The following is a 23,462-nucleotide window of genomic DNA, read 5'->3' as shown; positions in this document are numbered from 1 at the left end:
CTACATTTTATATATATTTCTCTGCTTACTTACTGATCTCAACATCTTCAATAAAGTTGTTATTCACTTACTTTGCTGTTAACATGTTTGGTATTGTATAATGTGATTGAATCCTTAATATAAATGAATACTTTAGCAAGTATTGGCTGGCCAAGAAAAAGGGTTTTGGTTTTCTATCCTACTCTTCAATGGATGACAGCATATTTTATTATCCTTACTTTCATCTTACTTGCATTCAACATATACAAGGCTCTTTGTGTAGGCAGTTTAAATAACATGAGATATTATGCAAAACTATTTTATTTACAAAACAAATGGCACAGTATGACTGCACAGTAAATGCACATGCACACTCCAGACATGTCATGGGAGTTTCTTTCCATAAAATCCTAAGTGATTCCAGTCAGACAGTGACAGACATTTCAGGCAAAATTCATAACTAAGATTCTCACTGAGGGAGCAAATATTGCTCAAGAGGAACAACGGTTCATTACTTTAAGGCCATTTTAGAGGTTAGGATGAGATGGACACCAGCAGCAAGTCCTTGCAAACAAATATCACTAAAATTAATTAAAATACAGCTGGCTATAGTATGTGGGGTCTAATTGTCAGTACTTTGAAAGCACATAATCAAACAGCTTCATGGAGAGAGGAGAGGACACAAACAATAAAGGATTAGAAAACAAAAAAAAGGCAAGATTACATCACTTCACTATTTAAAACAGATATGCCTCCATATGAGCAGCTGAATACTGCATTGCAAACTGAAAGGCATATCTGTAAATCACACTTCTATATCATACATCAATGCAAACTGTCTATGGTCATAACTTAAGTATTGCCTCTGTAATATGGCAGATTCTTCTGCTTAGGCTCTTCAACTTCTGTTAGACAAGCAATTTCTATGGAGGCATATATTCTTAAAAGTGAAAATGTTACGTGAGATACCATTAACGTCTATTCTTTTTTATAATGTTTATAAATCAGTCACCATTCAGTTTTTTTTTTAAGATCTTGAGAAACATTTTTTAGCAACTTCTTTGTTTGATTTAACCCACTGACAATTCAGCGCCTGACAGCTGTCACATTTTCTCAAGAATTTGGCTTAGTACATTACTTGTTCTTGGAGAATACATAGAAAGGTGAAAAATAAAACAAAAACGTAAACAGCAGGTAGATATGACATGAGTGTCGGAATGGTAACAAAAGAGTAAACATGAAACCCATCAACCAGCCAGTTTGCTCGCCACAATTGATGTCTTTCTTTGTGGCAGGTCCTGGGGTGTTGGGATGTGGCCCCCTGTGATCTCAGTCTTCTCTGTTGGGGCTGATGGCAACTGTTTATTCTTCATTTTGGCCTTGGCCATGTTGTAGTCACCAGAGTCAAAATACTTTGGCTGGACAACAAATAAGATGTAAAGTGAGAATTAGTATTGGGGTGTGTGTGTGTGTATGTAATGTGTGTGTATATATATATATATATATATATATATATATATATATATATATATATATATATATAAAAATGGAGCAAGAAACATTTAGGTAGGAAACGCACCCCCTTCTGAAGTCTTTTCCTCAGTAGGTCTGAGCCTCCAGGCTTGGCTCCCAGGTTAGGATACCTGGCCTTCAGTTTGGCCTCCTCTGCTTTTTCTGGACTAATTACTTTGTCCTCCATTTCCTGCGGAAAGAGGACAGTGTGTGGACGGTAAATGCTCTACTAATCCGACTTATGTTGGGGAAAGCTGAGAAAGTGCACAAGATATTAGCCAGTGATGAATGCAAATGCACTAAAACATTCTGACAGCAGTAACAAATACGTTGTATATGCTCACAATGTGTCATACGTTGAAAACATATGCAGACGACGACATGAGGGAAAACTCCTTGTGTTTTCACTGACGTTAGCATCAATGCTCCCAATTAACTTAGCATATTAAGCTCCAACATTAAACAATCTAAGCTACGCCATCAACACATTTACACGTAGTTGTGGTCATATCCGCTTCTTCTCGACCGCAAAACAACAGTATGTTTGTTTCGCTCCGAGCTCATTAGCTAGTGACTTAGCATCATTGGTGACATTAGCCCCCAGCTAACTAGCTTGCCGCTAATTTAAGCTAGCAGGCTCGACGTGCTAACGGCTCTGGCGAACGTAAAATGAGTAGTCAGTTACGTTAATCGTTCCACTTAACCTGCTGTTCCTCCGAAGTCCTCGTTCCTTCAACCTCCTCAGACATAGCCGGAGTGGATCCCTGCTTTGTACGCAAAAAAAATCGCGGGGGAAACGTTAGCCGTCAAACCAGCTCTTCTGGGAGATGAACGGTAGTTTGAGGGCGACTGAGACGAAGAGGCGGGCAGCAGCAGCAGCAGCCTGTCATGCACAGCCTGTCCAGCAACAGGCCGGGGAATCGATGCCAGAGAGGCAGATGGGAAACAAAACCTCCCAATAATCTGTTCAACCCAACGATCGTTTTAGATCGTATTTTATTAAGTATCGTGCTATAGTAGGATTTTACAATGTGCAGTAAAAAAAAAAGGTTGACAATATCGCCCTGGCTCAAGTGATGCCATACCTTGTGCTCCTACTATGCATAATATTAGAAGTTGTGTTATTAATTCATGCTTTTGAGCTTTAAAAGTGCTGCCAGAATACTCAGCTTTTATCTGTACGTGTATGTAATACGTTGGTTTTCACAATATGAACATGACATATGGTGAATTACTATTTTCTATAGACTCATCATTGGCTTAATTATACGCAATATAATCTTTTGAATTTGCCAAAGAATGAGTTTGAATCTATAAAAAAAAAAAATACTGTCTGTTGTATAAAATATTTCAGTGTAAATCTACCTGCTCAATAAGATTAACCCTCTTTACATTAGTAATCGTGATCTATATTCATGGAGGAAAACAATTGTGTTGGGGGAGCCCAGAGATATACCTTTACTTAGAAATATACTTTTTATACCAGTTATCCAACACCATCATATAGAATTGTAAAAGTGAGCGACACATGCACATGATGATCACAGCCTACTACATTCAGGTAAATATCGTTCAATGAGGTGCTTACTTTATATACATCATTTGTGTGTAGTGTTGTAAAGTACAGCAAACTTTGTCTTCTTACACAAAAGCCATCAAAAATTAAAAGTCTAACAATATTCCACAAAACTCAATCATCTTGGTTTCTTATACTTACAACACTGTGTACTTTTTGTAATAATCTATAATTAATTTATGATTAAAGTGTGTTCAATGTAACAGAAAAGAAACTACCATTACCCAAATGAAGTTTATTCATTTTTAGATGGTTATCTATAACATTTTCTGCATGACTTAAAAACATTTTACTCTGCAAAAGGATTGATTAATTATTTTCAGTCTGAAACGCCACACTGGGAAAAAATAACCAAAAGGTATGTGTTTTAATGCGGCTGCCTTGGAGGCAGACCTTTGTTAAATCAATGCTTTCAGTTCTAGTAGAGCTTTTTGAAACTGGATGCATTACTGTGGCAATCAGCCATATCGATATTTTTATTTCAAAACCGAAGTACAATATAATACAAGGTGAACTTGCTCACAAGTCCAAAAAACACAATTTCACGGGCATAGGACTAGTTAACTTCATCCGCCATGTCCACGTCTTCTTGCAATTTCTGCACCATTTTGTCTTCCATTTGTTTGGCCTTTCCTATAAAAACAAAAATGACAACATTTGAACAATGCTAAAATCACAGACTAATCTTAAGTACATTCATAAGTATTCAGCTTTATTCTTTTTATACAAAAGCAGTATTTAATCATCTATAAACTGACAAATATTCCTCATCCAGCTCTATCAAAGGGGAAAGACAAACATGTCTTTTTTCTTCATTATGATGTATGAACATGTAGTTTGTTCAGTGTATCTTGCTCTTTGTACTTTATTTCTTTGGTAACTAAGTTCTTACCTGCATGTGGTGCTTTGATAAGGTGAATATTTTTCTTCACTTCGACGATGGCCTCTTGCTTCTCCAACTGTTTGCCCTTCTTTAATCTATTAAGTGGAGACAAAAACAGCAAACATGAGGCCATCATGGTTTTCCAAATTCTGTTAACACTATATTTGTCAAATAAAAACGGTTAATCATAAGATGGTCACCGTAAGATGCAAAAAGATTAAGTCAAAAATATGAAGGATTTGCTTACCTGTTCATGATGAATCTGGCCTGTCGTTTCTGTTTTATTTCCTGCACCCTCTTCATGGCTTCCACTGTGGAAATTAAAAGTGACACAACCCTTTAGTTAAAAAAATCAAATGACAAAACAAATTTACAGCAAGTACATGTGAGAAATACATTTCTGAGTTACCTGTTTTGTCCCACAGATCCCTGTTGTACTTAACAGGTATATTTCTACGTTTCTCGAACTCCAGGGAGTTATCCTAAAAGATAGGATGTGTGTTGGATAAGTAACAATAACACTAATTTATGAAAAATAGATAGTTCTCGATAGATAACAAACTCACCACTGTCAGTTCCTTTCCTGTTGCCTTTCTGAATGCTTTGGTCCATCGGGTTTTTCTTGGGTTACGCTTCTTCTTGAAGTTCTTGTGGCATTTTGATTTGCAGAATCTGAATGACTACACACATGTAAAAATAGAGAAAGAATAACATTAACAACATTATTATAAATTTAAAGCAAGAAGAAACAAGACATGTGGGACAAATGTGGGATAGTTAAGATAAAAAAGAGCTGAGGTTTGAAAAATACAGCATTAAAGATTTGACAAAACATTGGTCAAAATACAAATCTTGGGCTATATTTTCAAGGAATGCAGTTTAGAAAACTGTGTTACATTACATAGTCTGTCCAGCAGAGAACAAAATGTCTCAGTCACAAACATGCTAATGAATAATAATTTATGAAGGTGATTCAGTATGTAAAAGAGATTATAAAAATATATTTGTCCAACAGCTTTATTTTCAGTAACATCACATAAGTGTTCAAAAAAACTGTTGTAGACTGTTAAAATAAGGTGAGAGATGTTTACAATTATTCCATGTTAAAAGATAGATAGATACTTTATTAATCCCCAAAAGGGAAATGTGTTGTCATAAAGTGCAATAAACCGAATCTACTATACAATCTATTGAGTTTTAGGAAACTTATTCAATTTAAATGTACTATAAAGAAGATTAGCCCTTGTAACGTATTGTGTGAAAAATCACATAACATGATGGTGTGTACTATTGAGGCCGTAACACATATTTGGACCTCAAACATTATTGCAAAGTTTTAAAATATCGCTGACACGTTTTCAACAACCAGTTTAAGCTTTACAAATGATTGTTGGTATGTTTATTCCCTGTGTAACTTTACCATCAGAGGGCGCAATTACTCCACAGCCCAAACCCCGAGGCCCAGTTATTTAAATGCCCAGCTATCCATCAACATGACTTTTTAAATCAGCGGCAGTACTGATCTAACATTTGAGAAAGTATGACCCAGCCCTACATTGTATATGTGTGTATATGTGTACGGCGGTAGACAACCACGTTGAGTTGTTTACAGCGCGCGAGAAACTAAAACCACACGTCGACCCCACGTGAGCGAGAACAGCACGTTCTGGTAGCGAGCTAACGTTAGCCCGCTAGCTAACAGGTCGACGCTAACAGTCAAACGAGAGCTTCTGTTGCCGGTACAGGAATATTCAGGCAGAATAAAAGGATCCTACCTTGCAGTCGTTCCTTACAAACATAACTCCATGCCCGGGGTACACTGGCCCCGAGCAGAAGTAACACTTTTCGATTCGCATTGTCGCCGCAGAGTTACTGCGTGCGACCAGCGATGAAAACAAGACCGTCCCGTTTCCGTTTCTTCTTATTCTTCGATCGCGGCTGCTGAAGCGCGTGGTAGCGCTCTACTGCTCCCTGCTGGACCTCCTAGCGAACCGTCTTCTTCTGTGGCGTTTAACGGCATCATCCATCCTTTTCGTTGCATTGCTGCCAATCTGCTGGTTTCAGTGAGTTACTATGTTCCAAACTACGTTGCGTCTTCTTCCGAGATTCGTAGAGCCCCTCTCCAGTTTATTATTCAGCAAGCCTCCTCTCAGCCCTCGTCTTTGTATTTTCGTCTATCAAACCAAGTTTTACTTTGAATTTCTCACAGGATTCAACTACGCCTTGGACTTTCTACCGAACTGCTGCAACACTATAGACTATTATAACCTCCTATTGTCCATTAGGACATATCCATGCTTTATAAATAGTAAATTTGTGAAATATATAAATAACTTAATAAACTCAAGTTTCATTTTTTTAATTCTAATTAGATTTGTATTTTAAGTAGAATACTGTTTTATTACTTGTTTCTCTTTCCACAATTTTTATTTCATAAAGCCTCTCTCCACATATCCATGCCACTTTACTTTTCAGCCAATCATATAGAGATGGCTAGTGAAAACATGTCTCATAGTAAGAGGGGATTTTTAAATATTGACATTTTTTGTTGCTATTTCATATATTTAACTCTTATTGACTATATTTACTCATATCAATATTGAACATTTTCCTACCTAACATTCATGAATTCCTTTGTTTCTTTCACAGCTGTTTTGCTCATACAGCTGGTGATGGTGTTCACACGTTAAGTGATTTTATACTGATTATGGGGTCAAAAGGCTTAAAAAGATGAAACCTTGACTCTGTGTTGACCATCTGGCACAGTTTCAATGTTTGCTACTTTATCTCAAGGCCAGTATTATTGTTCCTAACAGGCTGGTCATATATGCAACCACATACACTCTTATTCCAAAAATGTCTCATTATCTTAACTTTTAGATGAAGATTAAAAGGTTAATAAACACACAACCACACACACACACACACACACACACACACACACACACACACACAAACGCAAGGAGACAAAGTACAACACAAATCAGAATTTGTCCAAGAACAATTTTATTTTCTAGTATTTGAGAGTATCAAAAAAGTCTGTTGCAACATTTTACACTTAAAATAATTTGTTTCACTTTGGAATAAAAGGTGTATTTTGGTATTTAAAAGGAGAAATACAATTAAAATAACATAACTTAAATATTATCATTTAAGTCTACACTCTGAGTTAAGTCAGATCAAAATGATCTGTGGCTTTCAAATTAACCTAACAATTATTGCATGACAGAAAAACTTGAAACTTGAAATTCAGAAAAACATGTCACATTTAAATTAGGAAATGTTTTTGCTTCTTAATTAAAAAAACTTAACAAAAATCTCCAAATGTAACCAATCTAAGTCCCATTTAAAAAATCCCACGGTGAGAAAAAAGACAGCAGAACAGTTTGATATCTCAAGTATAAAAAAAACAACTATGTAAAAATGCCTTTCTAGCAATCAAAACCATTGGAAATTATATCACATTTAAATGCAAATAATGTAAATGAAACCAAAGAAAATCACTAAATAACAGGGACTTCAAATTTCTTTGGTTAGGATTATTTGTATTACAAAGATATAAAAAATGATTATGTTGCTCTTCACACATAGGGTTTTCCATTTTGATAGTCTGAATCCTTCATTGTCACACCTGGACATGAAATATCACGGAGAGAGAATTCTTCCCCATGCAGCTATATTGTGGATCGGTAACAGATGATTCTCCAAACAAAGAATAAATATCATCATCTATCACTGGCAGGACAAACTGGATCGTTGGTCTCGTGTCAAATATTTCCACCTCATAGGACCAAGGATCAACTGAATGAAAAGCCATACCCATCTGAGGAAGGAGACAACTCTTTGGATAGTAGCATCGGCATCACCGCTGCATTTAGCAATGGTCTAAAAGGCAAATGGACCACAAGTCGGGGAGACCTGCGCTAAAGCTTCCACCAGAATAAAGCATCAAGAAAGTTTACACGGAGTAAAGCATTAAAACCACCACCCTAAGGGAAATTTACATCAATGGCAAGAACAATATTTGGGAAAACGCACCCTTATTGTATATTCTCTATATTTTTGGTTGCCTTAGAATATCTATTGTATTATCAAAAACTCTTTGGGTACAATTTTTCCTGTCTTTGGATCTCATCTTCTATAGTATGCAAAGCCCTTTTGATACTAAGGCCATGTTAAAGCTTGGAGTTCAGTGCACTGGAAATGCCAAACGATATTGTATGATAAAGCTCAATTAGCTTGACAATATCTAATGCACTTGTTATTTTCACTACATACATCATTCAAAGACAAACAATGTGACACAAAAGCTCTTAAAACCGTAAAAATAAAAGTTTCGAAAAATTCAAGAAAGTAAGGACCTCTACACGAAAACGTCCAAACAGAGGTTTCAAGACATGGCAATAAAATGTTTTCATCTTGTCCCCTGAGCCTGAGATAAAACTGCACAATATACGGTGAAAAGGAGGTAGTAGTGTATACACAAGAACAGAACACGGAGGTAGATAATCAGTCAAAAGGGCCCTACGTCACCCTCTGCTCCAGTGGAAAGTAATTAAATATATTGAAAATGTATCACAGTACATATCTGACATTCATTTTAACATTCATCATGGGTGAGCTTTGGTTTAGGACAGACAACGCCAAACAGACAAACAGGTAGAAAGTTTAAAAAAAATGGAAATGAAATGTTATAACAAGCATTCATACCAAAACCTGAGGTAGATCCGAAGCAAAAGCACATTTCATCCATCGAGGCAGCTGGCTTCCTGATCCCTTGTGCCTTTGGAAATAACTGATGGGCTCATCCCAGGAAACGAACGAGGTAGAAGTGGCGAAAGCTTCGGCTGCTGGAGAGCAGATCTAGGCTGGGTGGTGTCAGGAGCCGACTGCTTGCAACGTGTGCAGGGCAGGATGAGCGGACTCTGAGACGCAGCAGAAGCGGGTCTCATCAGGGGCGGAGTGATGGAGGGGATGGCTCAGCGTCTCCTCGTTTTCCACTTCAAAAGACTGTTTCAGCTGGGGGGCATCGGGGCCATCGACCGACCCGAAAGATTCAGGTCGGGAGCTTCGGCTGGTCGTAGGGTTGCTCATCTCCTCGTTGCTTTCTTCGTTGGAGTAGTGTCCAGAATCTCCCGTCTCTTGGCTGCCCTCACTGGTGTGAGAGCTCTCCGAATGATACGGTCCATAGATGATCTCCCGGGACGAAGGTGCCAAGGGCGCCGAACCTAACTGCTTCTCATACCTCAAAACTGTTTTGCCAGGCTCATACAAGCTGGCTCTCCTCTCGGCCTAATGGGATAGAGATGACCAAATGGAAATTAAGATACAAATAATAAATCTGATCGACAAAAAAGCTGATTGAGCAGAATATTGACGCATCACTTACATCACTTTCAGCTGGATTCCTGCTTTCCTTCTTGAAGAACGGCCACCGCTTGTTCTGATTCTTGCTGCTGTTCGGACCGGCACTATTTATGACCACATTAGCTTCACCCTGTGGCAAATAAGATGTTTTATGAGAAATGCAGATTATATTCATGTTCCTGTACTTTTTTTTTAACATTGAACATGTAACTGTGAAACTTTAAAATGTATTAAATTAAGAATCATTATCTTACGACCAATGACTCTCTCTCTTTTTGAGTGTCTCACCTTAGTGTCTAGAAAGTGGTGACTTATCATGGGTATAAGGGCCTCAATATTCTCTCTGTGGTGTTCGTTGGGCAGGGCCAAGCCAACATGTGGACCATTTGCAGCTCCCACAGCGATTACTTTTGGACTGGAGGATTTCCTATAAGTCATACAAAGTTAATAATGTCAACAAATGTGAAAAAAAAAGATTTTTTATAAAGTAATTGTGAACAGTTTTTTTTCATTATTACAAATGATCATGATCAGTACCTTGGTCTGCCCTTACTGATGAGGATTAAGGCACACATAACAATACAGGCCAAGGCGATGCTCACGCCAACAATGATCCCAGTCATAGACCTCTGGTCTATGTGGTAGTGACCATCAGATAGGACTGGAAGATAAACAGATGAAAAATGATTACACGTTACACAACTATTTAGCTCAAATTAATCAACAGAGGAGAGTTAAAGCTGTAGGAATGTTAACAGAAGTTAATACTCTCAGCCATAAAACTGATGGTTAACAAACTTCCACATTTATCTATTGTTGTTTACCGTTAATGATTGACACTTTGTGCAGGACTGACGTGAATTAAAAAATAAAGTTAAAATGTAAAATATAGTAAAGCAAATAATCCATAATGAATCCATACTGAAGTCAAAAGTGCATCCCCTCACATTGAAAAAGGAACTTTGTTAGCACAATATACACAGATTCAATGAAGCTGGGATAGATTTTAATAAGCAACTTAATGAAATCTAGCCTAAGTAGAGGCACTAAGTGTTATCAAAACCAAAACTTTACATTAAATCCTGAGAGAAACTGAAACCTTACATTTCAAGCTAAGAAAACCAACATCAGAGTATAGTTCTGCTTTAATATAATCATAAACTTCCTACCACATAACTAGCAGCTCGGTATAACAAATTAGTCACCTCATCAAGTTGTACCTCTATCATATATGCTCCAGTGTTTAATGAGACTCACCTATTGTATCGGAGAAGCTGTCAGAGTGCCTGGGGTTCTTGCTGCGGTGGGTGTTTCCACGCTTCAGCGCCAACTCCACAATGTTAGAGAAAGGTCCGTCACCAACGTGGTTGGAGGCAGAGATTTTCACCAGGTAAACATTTCCTGCCTCCAGCTTCTCCAGCAGGGCCATTGTGTGGCTCCCTGTAAATAAAAGCAGCAAGGATTAAACAACAGAAAACTTATGAGAGAAGGTTCCTATGTGGTTGGTGATACACAATCTACAGGGTAAGATACTGTATATTGAAATGTTTCCTCAAAACAAAATGTTCCTATATGTTTCAAATTGCCAAACAGCGCTCCAACACTCATACTATGGGGGATAGGAGTGCCTTAGATATATATTCACTGGTTAGTTAATTGTGCTTAATGGAATTTTGTAAATCTCTTTTGTGACATTACTTTATTGTTTTCACTATCTATCTATGTAATGTTCTGCTACAGTACGCTCTATACATACTCTCTATATAGATGATCCAGTCCAGTACTCACCCTCCCTCTGCAATATTTGCCAGCGTCCCACCATCCAGGCTTTCTGGGAAGCGTACAGGATGGTATAGCGCGTAACCACCACATTGGGCTCTACGGGCTCCCTCCAGGACACCAGAGCAGTGTCATCCTCGATCAGACTTACTCGCACTCCTGTAGGTGGTTGTCTAGGTGCTGCACACAGAGAAACCACATTTACATTAAACAACACTTGCTTAGAAAAGTAATGAGAAATATGCGATTATCTGATATGAGTCTCGACAGTAGAAGGGTGGGATATATAAACACCAACGTCATCATGACAAAGTTATGTTGCTGTAATTTACAATATTACCTGCTGGCAGAGTTTGATGGTGAAAGACAGAACTCCAGGGACTCGACATCTGGTCCACATGAAGACGCACAACAAACTCATAACGAGTGTTTGGATTCAAATTCTGAACCATGAGTTTCTCTCTGGTCCTGTGGGCAGACACATTCATACATTATGGGCATTGGGCAGACAATAATCCAGAGCTACTGACTTCGATAAAATGTGGGACTGAAGAGTAAGCTTAAATATCTATATCATCATTACAAACAGCAAGTATTCAAAGGGCACAAAGATTATTCATAAACATGCAGTATAACAAAATGTAAACACAAACCTAATATCTTTTGGATGTTTTATTAATGTCGGATGTAAATTACAAATTTTCGGGGGGTTCTTAGCTTACGTTTGTAGGTAGCGTATAGCAGAGGCATTGTGGGTGCCCACAGGTGTACAACGGACTGTATAGCTGACAGCCTTTCCAGAGGGGAAAGTAGGACGGCTCCAGCTTAAAGACACTGCAGATGAATTGTTGGCCAAGACAGTCACATGATCTGGAGGCGGAGGGGCTGCTGCCAGTTGGTCTCTAGCCGCTGAACAATACAAACAAAATGCATTTTTGTTTATCACAGGAATTCCATTTTAAATTGTAAGACTTTTGAAACAAACAACAGAGAAGTGTACTTACACACACATCCCGGGGTACTAATTGTTTGGTCTGTCTGATAGCCATCTCCAGCGAGACTGACAGCCAGAATCTTGACATGATACTTTCTCCTTGGGTCTGAAACATAAATAATACATAGTTTAGCTATTTCTGGCCATGCTGCTTAAACTAAAGGTTGGTCAAACAGACATTACAATGATCACATAGAGCAGCTTTTTTTTCAAATGAATAGTCCAATAGGGGACAAACACTTGGTTAATAATACCAAACTGTGAAATATCTTCAATAACATACAAGAGGTGATGGTTAACAAACAGAGCAGCATTTGTCTTTTCAAAAGGGCAGAGAATGGTCATAAATGGCCATTCCCTATGCATGAACAATGCATGGTCTCCTGAGTCACCCCAACCTCTAATTTATCATGTGTTGTCATGTGTAAGGAGCATGAGAAAGATCAGCCCAGCCTAAAGGCCCAGTAAACATGGTGACATGATCAATAAGCTCTATAAAAATTATCACAAAAATATATTTATTTTCCTTTTTAAAAAAAATGTCCTTTTCCTTTTCAGCACTAGGTTGGGCTTTCAAACACAATATAAACAAATCACAAAAATTGAGAATAAAAACTAAGGTCAGATTTGCTAAAACTTGAAAGAAGAAAGTAATTATGGGGAAAGAAAAGGCTGTATCAGGTACTGGCTGAAAGACATGAGCAAGATCGTTGGGGTCTGGGGGTTGGAATCTTTTGTTTGAAACGTGAGTGTTAAGATTTGTTTTATGCCGCTGGTGTGAAAGGTCAGCCTATGGGTATTGACCAGTGGAGGCGGTGTGTCCAGCCCTGCTGTGGGGGCTGGGCCGGGGGCAGCGTTCAGCTGCTGGGATCCTAGGCCCATGGGACTGGGGAGAGGGGGGTTGACTGGGGTCACCAGGTCAGGCCAAGATAGAACAGAAGGAGCAGGGTGCAGGACTGTGGGAGAGGAGCAGTACCCCTTTTGTTCCCCTTTTCACATCCTTCCTACTGGCCTTGTGTAGCCTTAAACTTGGAGTGCAGAGAGAAAGATGACTCCAAAACGTGTTTTGAGATTAGTGGTATAGGAAAACACAGCAGCTTTTGTGATTATCAATAGAGAATCAAACGGAAGTGTTTTTACAGGTTGATCAAGATATTACGACAAAAACATTTGAATCAAAAACCGTTCCTAATAAACATTTTGGGCATTAACTGCTTAGGAACTGCACTGTGCATAAAGACTTATATCAGACAGAATTATTTTGTTAACAGTTTTGATGACCCTGATTCATGCTGCATATGGATTGCTGAGGGCTATTGACATGGACAGCACAGACGACCAGCGGGGGCAGGGTCCCAATCTAGGACTGCTGTCTCACGACTCGAGGTCAGTGGCTCGGTCCAGCTTTGACCGGTCCCAGGGGTCTTTGTTTGTGTGCTTCAGTGTCCAGCTAAAGGGGGTAGTGGGCAGGGCCTTACAGGGCAGGTCTGGCCCTGGATAGAACACAATGGCCAGGGGTAATTATGCAAGCCGCAGGATGGGAAACGGTGGTGGGAGGGACATCTGGATCCTGACCTCTAACCCTGGGAGGCTGCTCTCACACAATACTGCAGCCAGACTGGAGGGGCTACTGGTTAGGCTAGAGGGGTCAGCCCATATTGATCAGGACACAGGATAAAATGCAAATACAGCTTCCAACTGCCCATTGAATTAAATTGGGAGCAAATTGATCGGTCACTCTTTGTTGTCTCAACACCAAATGTGCAGGTCAAGGTGGTAGAAATGCACTAACATAGTCAAAGATACACGTTATATGCGTCTCATCCACTCCTGCATCCCATCATCTCACAAATAGACGGCTATGAGTGGATCACTCACCAAGGCCACTGATGGTGTAGGTATAGGTTTGAGCCTGCAGCTGGATGGTAGGTTGCTCCAGTTGGCCTTCCTCATGGTAACACAGCTGGTAACCCTGGACAACCACAGATTGTGGGGAGGCTTGCCAGCGTGCCACAATGGAGGTGCAGTTAAGCGGCTCAAGTTGAAGAGTAGGGGCTGAAGGCACTATGGGGCAGAGACAGGGGAAATGTTATCAGTACACACTCATATTCAAAGAAATTGCAGAGCACAAAGGAAGACTAAGCAAAACACAACTAGACGTTGCATCTGGGTAATGAAAAAGCATGGATGAATGGAGGATCATCTCATTACCACAATGTTTTGGGTGTGACCTAGTTATTGTCTAAGCTGCATATTGGAAGAAAATGCACCAATAAACATTACAATTTGGGAGAATGTTCTTTCACCAGCATGTTTTAAATCTTGCTCGAGAAATCTTGGCTATGCTGCTCTTCATCACTTCAATATATTACCAAACTTTTGAAAACAAGATGTCCAGCTTTGGTGGACAAACAGCCTCCCCCAACACACCAGGCCATGAAAAGAGGCTATTCTTCCCCCCATATAGATGCCTGAGGCCCACTCTTTATGACCCGTGACTGAGGCCACTCTAACATCACTGACAGCGAAGGGCAAAGGTTCCTGAGTAACCAACACAAAGAGTGTGGGACAATGCAACAAGAGCAAACTCTAGTTATAAGCCAGCCACTCTACATGAGCTGTAGTGATCCTCCTGGTATTCTAAGAGCAGCAAAACAGCGACTCAACAAAAACAAAGCATAGCCAGTTACAATTTTGACACCACGTGACTCTATTACTCTATAGCAAACTGTGGTTTGCTTCTTATCTTGCCGAAGATGCCTGTTTCCTTATTTGACCCATAAGAAAAAAATTAAATTATGCAAAAAAACTTAGCAACAAAATATGAAAAGTGAACAAAACAGCTTGATTCAACCTGACAACATTTTTGTTCACCTTTGCTGCTGGAGGTCTTAGGTGTGCGGTGCGAGGTCCAAGTAGAAGGCTCACACCAGCCCACACGAGTGGCTGCGGCCATGCGAAGCAGGTAGATGGTGTCAGGCTGCAGGCCCTGCAGCAGATATTCGGTGCTGTTCTGAGGTAGCTCCACAGAGGTGACAGTGCTGTCCGCAGCTGTACGATAGGATAGTCTGTATGCAGACAACCGACCGCGGCTCAACTTGGCAGGCAGCGGCTGCCAAATCACCTGAATATCCGTAGAGCTCTGGCTGATCAGATTCAGCTCTGGGGTTCGCAAAGGCACTGTGGATATGGATATAAAAAAATGATTGAGTCCGATGTGGTGATGGATTTCTTTCGAATACAAATATAAATGGCAACAACCAAATTGATATATATCTTTTATCTTCACAAATGTGGAGTTAGTGAGGGGGGACATTGTGCTAACATCAGAATGCCAATCCCCCTTATTTCCACTCAAAATGTGCTATGTACACAAATCACTTCTATGCATGTTAGTTTAACTACCAGAGTGATTTATTGCAAGGAATGTTGGGAGACTCAGTGCTCTATGCTTACCATCCTCCAGGGTATGCTGACTGACTTGGTCTGACATACGACTGGCTCCCATTGGCATATAAGCAACGATGTAAAAGCTGTAGTTTCTAGCTGGCTCGAGGTCATCGATTATATAACTGGTCGTGTCGTTGCCAATAACAACTTGGTATTCTTCGTTGTTTAGACCTGACATGGAACAGATCATGAAGCGAGTTAGGAAATTAGGAAAAGATTATCAAAAGAAGAAGAGACTTTTATGAAAGGTTGTCAGACATGTATCATGGTAAAAAGTCAGTGTTTTGAAAAGCTTGATGCTGGCAGTTTCTGAATGCTACTCATCTTTTCTATAAACATTAGTAACACAAGGCACAGCACACATAACTTCCTCCTGGACTCTTGAAGCAAAACCAATTAAACATCTGAAAATGTGTTTACTACAAATGCATATTTGACTGGCTACAGTTACTTAACTGGTACATTGATGCATTAGGTTAAATGCTACTGGTTTGCAAGACTATCAGGTTTTTAAAAAGATACCCTGTCCCTTTAACTGCAAGCAGAATGAGCTGGGGAGTGGACAATGGGCTGGCTAAACCTGTTGTTATTTCAGTGAGGTTGCCATTCTGAGTCCTCCTTAACCTCTGCTCTGTGCAGCAACAACAGATGGCCTTCACCAGGGAAAGATTATCACATGTGAGCGTGAGATAGCCTATTGTGGTTGACTGTGATCTTGCATCTTTTCACACTTTCACAACTCCCAGTTCACAACAGCTTAAATGAAACTTTCAAAAGAATTGAGAATGAAATGTCTTCCTTCTGTCTCACCTTCAGCCTTCATGTAATGGATGGAGTAGGCAATGACTTTGTCTGCATTGTAGACTGGTCTCTCCCAGGCCAGTAAGATAGCAGAGCTTGAGATGGTCTCAGCATGGACATTTCGTGGTGCACTGGGCCTGTCCTCGGACATGACAACAATAAGGCGAGCCAATGACAGCACAGAACCCTGTTCACTCTCTGCCATGCACTGATAGATGGCATCATCTTCAGGGATGATCTGGGTAATCACCAATTTACTGTGAAGGAATAAACAAAATATTAATTTAGCTTATCAGTACTAAGCTCAAGAAATTCAATCAAAACGATTTTCACGGTACTTAGTTATGTGTGAGTGCAATACCTGTTGTACATCTTAATCCTTCCATTTAGGTGAACATCTTCTCCATTCTTGAACCACATGATGCGTGGAGGAGGCACTCCCTCTGCTTGGCACATAAACCGGGCAGTGCCTGCTCTTGGACGGGTCTGGCTCTCTGGCCTCTCGACAATGGTTGGTGGCACTAAAACAGTGGTGTAAGAGAAAAGTGATGAAAACCAAGGCTATCGCTTTCAATTTGTTAAACTACAAAACACTAATTGTATGGCATCTTGCAAATAACACTTCCTCTACAAGCAGGCATGGACCTTGTACTCTCTGCATATAAAATGAGTTCCATCTGCAAAGGTTAAGGCTTTGGGATGTGAGAAGCACTGAGAACCAGTGCTGTCAGAGTTTACTGTACCTAGAACTGTGAGGTTGGCTGCAGCAATAGTGTAGTTGCGGGTTCCAGGGGTGGTGGCCCTGCAGAGGTAGACTCCACTGTGCTTGGAATTGACATCAGTAATAACAAGGTTTCCATTGCCCAGCACTTTGGCGTTGTACACATCAATGGGTTTACTGTCAGCACGGCTCCAGGAGATGATGGGCCAGGGATTGCCTGTGGCCACACACTCCAGCACAACAGTTTGGTGAAGGGAAACTGTGACATTCTGAGGGCCTGCAATGATTCTGGGCCTCTGACGTGGTTTAGGGCCTACACCTTGATAAAAAAAAAAGGAAAATGTGAAAAAAAATCAATTACCTATATAATATATTGGTTTAATACTTATTCCTAAAATCCAGTTAATGCAGTCTCTGTACCTTGGTTAACTGTCAATGTGGCTTCTCTACTCTTCAAACGGCTGCCGATGTTAGTTGCAACACATCGATATTGTCCAGCATCTTCCAATTGTACATTGTGGATCTGAAGGACTCCGTTGGGCAAAACTGTTATTCTGGGAACATACAATGGTAACACGAGGTTAAAACTGAAGGGCATGTGGAGACTGCAACACAATTTGGGAGCTGGTTCTAGATTAAAAATACATGCTGTCCACAAAATAAATGTATTATACGATAGTGTCTAAAATGACTTAAGGCGTGTCGACAGGTACCTGTCTGTTTGTAGTAGTAATGTGCTTTGGTTGACCTCCCAGGTGATAGTGGCAGGAGGGTTAGAGGTGGCAGCACAGGAGAATCGTGCTAATGATCCCTCACCCACCACTATAGGCACAGGATGCACCACAAACTCTGAGATACCTGTGAAAAAAAAAAGATCAATCACGGTCAAAATGTCAGCAGTAGACTATTTCAACTAAAACTTAATTAACTAGCTTATCATGAAATCAATTAGCAGTTGTTTTTGTTGTGGACTGCTGAATATTCAACAATGATTATTCAAAGCGTTTTAATTTGCAGATATTTGTATTTGTCACTAAATATAGCATTTTCTTTCAATATTTGGTAAAGCAATATACATTATGCATGCAAAGCCCTGACTTTGATGGATGTTAACTGATTGTATGAAGGAAATTGATTTTTGGAAGACACCATGAGCTTGGTTGTGCGCAAATGAGCTATCAGGTGCCGGACTGACCAGCTGGTCCAATCAATGGATCAATTGAAGAATGACACTGAATGATGCATTTTTATAGATAGAAACTAATCAATACCCTTTGCATAAGTAGGATTGTCAGCATAAGAAGGATTGTCAGTAACCACTCTCCCTGACTTCTTGCAGAAGTGTTACTTAAACACATGATGTTTGTCACATTTATGTTGTACATAATTTACAGCTATCGATATGTAAATGTTAAGTTTAGACCCTATGTAGACACTGACTAAGTATACTTGCTTTAAAAGGACTAAAACAACTGTGAATAAGTTTCTACATCACATTCTGTTTATGTTTAATCAAAAATACTTTCAATAATAACCACAAGTAACAACCCCCAATCTGCATTTTCTCCAGAACACTCTGTAAGATATGACCAATGACCTTTATTCATTAAGGTGGTAACTCTCTACCTTCCCCCTCCCACACAGGAAGGAAGTCAATATCATGTTAAAGAAAATCAATACCCTGTTCTCCCACTGAAGCTCCACATTTATGGTAAATCCTCAGCTTTGGGTCATCCAAATAAAAGAGCAATCCTTTAATTCAAGACCTAATCTCATCAATATTACACAAATATACTGGCAACCCCTGCATACGTGAAGTAAATTAGGGTGTAAGGCTAAGCCAGGGCAAATTATCCTTTAGGGTTTGTTTGTGATTATTCCTTTAGAATGGCAGTAGGTCTGCTTTAGCGTTAATACATGACAACCAAGTCCCATGCCAAAATATGTTCCAACGCTCAATATGTTTGGAATGATCCCTTCTTTCTGTCTAAGATAACATAGGTAACTGGGGGTCATGGAAATCACTCAACACCAGCTTGGAAGTTGAAAACCATAAGTTGTTTACGCTCTACTGGGAGACCATCTTCACTCGTGCTAGGATCAGTGATGTAGAGATGGTGGGTGTGGCCTTAACAGACTGATCCACTAATACGTTCACCTCTGTTGTAAAGAACAAATCAATGTCTAGGTCAGAAAGCACAAAGGTTTCTCTAAAGAGGTCAAAGTTTGCTTCAACCCCCGCTGCCCAAACTGGGAGCCAGATCGAAGTCAGTTTACCATCAGTCTACAAAACAGGATCTTGTTAAACGTGTGTTGTTCATATCACATTTAAAATGATACAGTATTATAGTACTATATAATAGTATTGTAGCTATAGTATTTAATGATAATTGCAGAGCACATATGTACTTATTTTGAAGGATATTGTAAAAAAATATATTAGATAGCTGACACCTCTGTTATTCAAAGAGGTGCTGAAACTAGTGATGAAGTCCTAAAACCAGGAACATAATTACTGAATCTAAACATCTTTTTGAAAGGATCATTTCTTTTTACTGGAATATTAGGCCAGTTCAATCACGTGACAAACTGGGCTTTTTTTTAACAAAAGGGTTCTGCTTGACAGGGCAACAGAGGAACTGATCCAGTGAAAGGGATTGTGGGCTGAAAGACGGAACAGCAGGGCAGCCCAGCCAGAGCAGGCCTGTGACGTCAGTCACAAAGGCTTTCCCTGCTGACCCCTGACCCCCAGGACCTCTGGACAGAAGGGAAGCACAGAAGAGGCCCATCCTCCACTCCCTGCCTACAGCTGACCAAAAAACCTTTAACCCTTTCACAGACAAAGGCTGGACGCCAGGTCAAACTTGATTTTGATGTGGTCATCTTTTTTTTTGTTTCCCTTTAGAGCAGACTTTGTCTGTCCTTTTCTTGTTTGTATTTTCTACTATTATAAATATCTTCCTATCTAGGTCTTAATAGTTTTGTACTATTGGATTTTGGGACATATTGCCGCAAATTTTCTAACCTCAGTATCAGTGTCAAAATCATTATACTTCTGACGTTAGTTTCCATCACACCAGTCAAGAGATGTGCCTTCCAAAACCTGTGAAAAGAATCCATGGTAGACCAGGCCCATTGAATAGACACAGCTGTCCTGTCCACTGATATGTGGACAAACAAATGCCCTGAAAACCTAGCCTTTTCTTCTGGTGCGGTCAGGGTTACTCCACACAAAGGCTAAAAGGCAAGTGGCCTTTCAGAGATTCCTCTGTGTGGCAGACCATTCAGCAATTGCACAGAGCCACAGTCTGCAGTGACAATGCAATCCCACTAACTAACTAGAGAAGGCTAATTTCTAACTTTTTTACCAATGCTTCCCGGGTACTTTTACTTTTTTAGTGTGCAAGTGGTGTGTTTCCTCAAAACAGGGAACAGACAGAGTACTCAGGGCTGGCTGTTTATGGAGTATTTATGAGCTTTTAGATTGACTCTCCATCTACCTTTAACTGTCTCTTAAAATGGTCCTATAACTGGACTGACAGCTTTAAACTCAAGCATGACCAAGTCTGAACAACTTCCAATAACATTGAAACTCCGACTTTAGTGGTTTTTCCTTAGTAAAGAAAAAAAGAATGAGGTGAGGTACATCTGCTTCCCATCTCAAGGTTAATAACCCATGAACTTGCCATTCTGATGCCTGCATGTTGACACAACAAAGTGGATACCACCAACAAATTTACCCATCCTGCCAACAGTTTAAAACAGGAATAAAGTCCCCGATAGCCTCAGACAATCCCTTTCACTCTGAGATCCATACTTACTTGCGATAGTCAGACGTGATCTTTGGCTCAGGATAGCTCCATATTTGTTCTGGGAGAGGCACTGGTAGAATCCTTCATCTGAATCCTCCTTGGTATGCTCAATCTTTGGTATGTACAAGGAGCCGTTGGGCAGAAACTGTATGTGCTCACTTTCTGCCAACTTAACCCCATTCTTGAGCCACTTGATGGTGACTGGAGGCAGCCCATGAGCCTGACAGTCCAGGACAGCAGGGTCCTTTGGTAGTAAGGTAAGGTCACTGGGCTCTGTGATGAAGGACAACTCGCTAAAACATAAAACACCTGGAGGAAAAGAATGGGACCATTATTAAAGAGTTGTAATGAAAGAGGACAAGTGCAAAATGACTCTGTAGCGTGACAGATTATACGCATCATGTAATATCACAAGAAAATTAAAAAAAAAACAAACACATAATGGTTGTCGAATACTAAGTATAATACAAAAATTAAAAAAACATGTATTATTCAGAAATAGTAATGTAACGTAAAAGTATGGCATAGCGTTTTAATATTTGCTGTCATAAATATCAGACATTACGTTAAGTTCGTCAGCATCCGAACCAACGTAACTTTAATGAAAGAGAAACGCAGGACTATTAGAAAGTAGCGACGCCGTTCAAATTGAACCACCTGTCTAGTAATCTCATTTTACTCAATGTTCAGAAAAAACAACGCTATCTGTTAACAAAATAATGACATTTGTCTGCTTGAAACAACGACGTCAGCGAAGAATTCGCATTTAACGCCCACAGTAGCGTAACGCCATCAACGGTCCTCTTATCAGGTCAGCACAGGTTATATTCACAACGATAACGTCAGTAACAAACACACAACAGCACACTTACTTGATAAAGGAAAAAACAAAACAATAAACAGCCAGTGTTGGTGGACCTTCATCTTAAACTTTCCCATTTATCCGGCTTTGCGTGTCATTTCCCCAGCGCGAACCGCCGCTGCTCTGCGTGCTGTCCGTAAATCCCCAAAAGCACTTCTGCCTGAGACAGAGGACCAACGGCTGTACAGGGGTGCCGGGGGGCGCTCCCACCATCGCCTTCCCACGCATGCGCAGACAGTGCAGGCCAGAGGCAAGCGCGTCTCGTACAATTGAGGTCTGGGGGACCCCAGGGGCCTCCAGGTGGAACTGTCACAAAACAGCGACTGGGAAATTTCCTTCGTTGCAGCTACAGGGAGATGTGATGACGAGAGATGGGGATTGTTCTCTTGTTCTCTAGGTATCCTCACCTGGAGGTGACATCGGCAGCAAAGATCTCCAAGAAGGGCCCAGGGTTATAATACATAGCCAAACAAGGTCTGTGTTGGCTAGTAATAATAATGTATATACTGTATTCACATTTGTCATTCATTACTTTGTAGTTGAATATATAGTTTGACTATTTGGTATCCTTGAGTCTCGTCTCTTCAACCTGCTCACACTGTATTCGTAATCATTTAATTTTCTTTCTCCATATGTTCTTACAAGACATTTACTGCATATCTGTTTGTTCTGAACGAGGGATCCCTCCTCTGTTAATCTTCTGACCTTTTCCCTGTTATACTGTTTTTTCGTGGAGTTTTCCTGATCCAAATGGAGAATCTAAAGACTGAGGAGGAATGGTGGATGCTTTATAATTGATTAGACTTATCTTGAGTTTATTTTTTATGTATTTCAGTCGAGCTGATGACAAACTATATAAAGAAGAAATACAAGTCAAGCAATACAATACAATACATTTAAAACTACTAATTGATAATAAAAAATCAACTATACTGATTTCCCAATTTAGCAACGTAGTGTGTGAGATCTTTCTTTCTGTGCATCGTATCTTTTAGACAACAAAATGAGGTGAACACAGAGAATTATCAGTTACCAAAGGCCACTGGTAATAAGGTCACTCTGAACAGCATCTGCTTCTACCACAAAACCTGATAATTATGAGGAGATATTGATGGCAGCAAGTCAGCTGCCTAATGAATTCAGATATTGATCCGCCGGCCGTGTCTTTTGACAATGACCCTCCCGTCTCCCAGCCCTCATTCAATAGCAATACAATGGGCTACAGCTGTGAAATCAGCCATGCCGTATCAGCAAAACACATCCAATGACATAGGTAAATGCAGTCATCACATTTAGGATGGCAACGTGTGCCTTTTAATAGATATTATACAACTTGTATTCTCAACAAAGTCTATGATTTGTTGTGTAATGCTTTTAGGGAAGTATTGACATAGACATACACCTCCGCACTTCAATATCAAACAAATGACAGCAGAGTGTAATTATGTATTGATTACAACTAACTATTGATTTAATCAACTAATGCCGTTGTCCACGCTCAAAATCAAAGGTTAGGTTAATGGCATTGTATAATGTGTTTACTCCAAAGTTTAGATTTTCAAATAATTTCATGAGTGATTCAATATGTATTTCAATCACCTCTTTATTAACAAACACCCTTCGTTGTTGATTATTAGTCATCGATGGTTATCAACTAATTCACTGATATGAAGTGTGCTTCTGTGTTCAAACATATTATTGACATGCATTAGTTGGTATAGATAAA

The 23,462-nt window shown here is 39.8% G+C and overlaps 3 protein-coding genes across 3 annotated transcripts; all 3 read right to left on the bottom strand.

The window, feature by feature from the left end:
- Positions 1-282: 282 nt before the first annotated feature.
- Positions 283-2,386, bottom strand: arpp19b (cAMP-regulated phosphoprotein 19b). Its single transcript, XM_068603763.1, has 3 exons — positions 2,196-2,386; positions 1,559-1,681; positions 283-1,397 (listed from the first exon to the last, which is right to left on the bottom strand). The coding sequence occupies exons 1-3, from the start codon at positions 2,238-2,240 to the stop codon at positions 1,227-1,229; spliced, it is 339 nt and encodes a 112-aa protein (XP_068459864.1). The 5' UTR covers positions 2,241-2,386; the 3' UTR covers positions 283-1,226.
- Positions 2,387-2,920: 534 nt separating this feature from the next.
- rsl24d1 (ribosomal L24 domain containing 1) lies at positions 2,921-5,864 on the bottom strand. Its single transcript, XM_068603762.1, has 6 exons — positions 5,726-5,864; positions 4,517-4,630; positions 4,360-4,432; positions 4,198-4,261; positions 3,960-4,045; positions 2,921-3,700 (listed from the first exon to the last, which is right to left on the bottom strand). The coding sequence occupies exons 1-6, from the start codon at positions 5,804-5,806 to the stop codon at positions 3,624-3,626; spliced, it is 495 nt and encodes a 164-aa protein (XP_068459863.1). The 5' UTR covers positions 5,807-5,864; the 3' UTR covers positions 2,921-3,623.
- Positions 5,865-7,121: 1,257 nt separating this feature from the next.
- On the bottom strand, positions 7,122-21,883 carry LOC137804461 (protogenin B-like). Its single transcript, XM_068603711.1, has 19 exons — positions 21,747-21,883; positions 20,884-21,183; positions 17,776-17,920; positions 17,483-17,616; positions 17,085-17,381; positions 16,703-16,862; positions 16,351-16,598; positions 15,547-15,711; positions 14,965-15,270; positions 13,969-14,154; positions 12,101-12,196; positions 11,819-12,005; positions 11,437-11,564; positions 11,106-11,276; positions 10,575-10,757; positions 9,855-9,978; positions 9,606-9,744; positions 9,340-9,447; positions 7,122-9,242 (listed from the first exon to the last, which is right to left on the bottom strand). The coding sequence occupies exons 1-19, from the start codon at positions 21,811-21,813 to the stop codon at positions 8,829-8,831; spliced, it is 3,558 nt and encodes a 1,185-aa protein (XP_068459812.1). The 5' UTR covers positions 21,814-21,883; the 3' UTR covers positions 7,122-8,828.
- Between the last annotated feature and the right edge of the window lie 1,579 nt (positions 21,884-23,462).

The sequence above is a fragment of the Clinocottus analis genome, unplaced genomic scaffold, assembly GCF_023055335.1.
Source record: "Clinocottus analis isolate CAN_PGR_092001 unplaced genomic scaffold, fCliAna1.0.p SCAF_6, whole genome shotgun sequence".
NCBI lineage: Eukaryota > Metazoa > Chordata > Actinopteri > Perciformes > Cottidae > Clinocottus > Clinocottus analis.
This window is presented reverse-complemented; position numbering and strand designations above follow the sequence as displayed.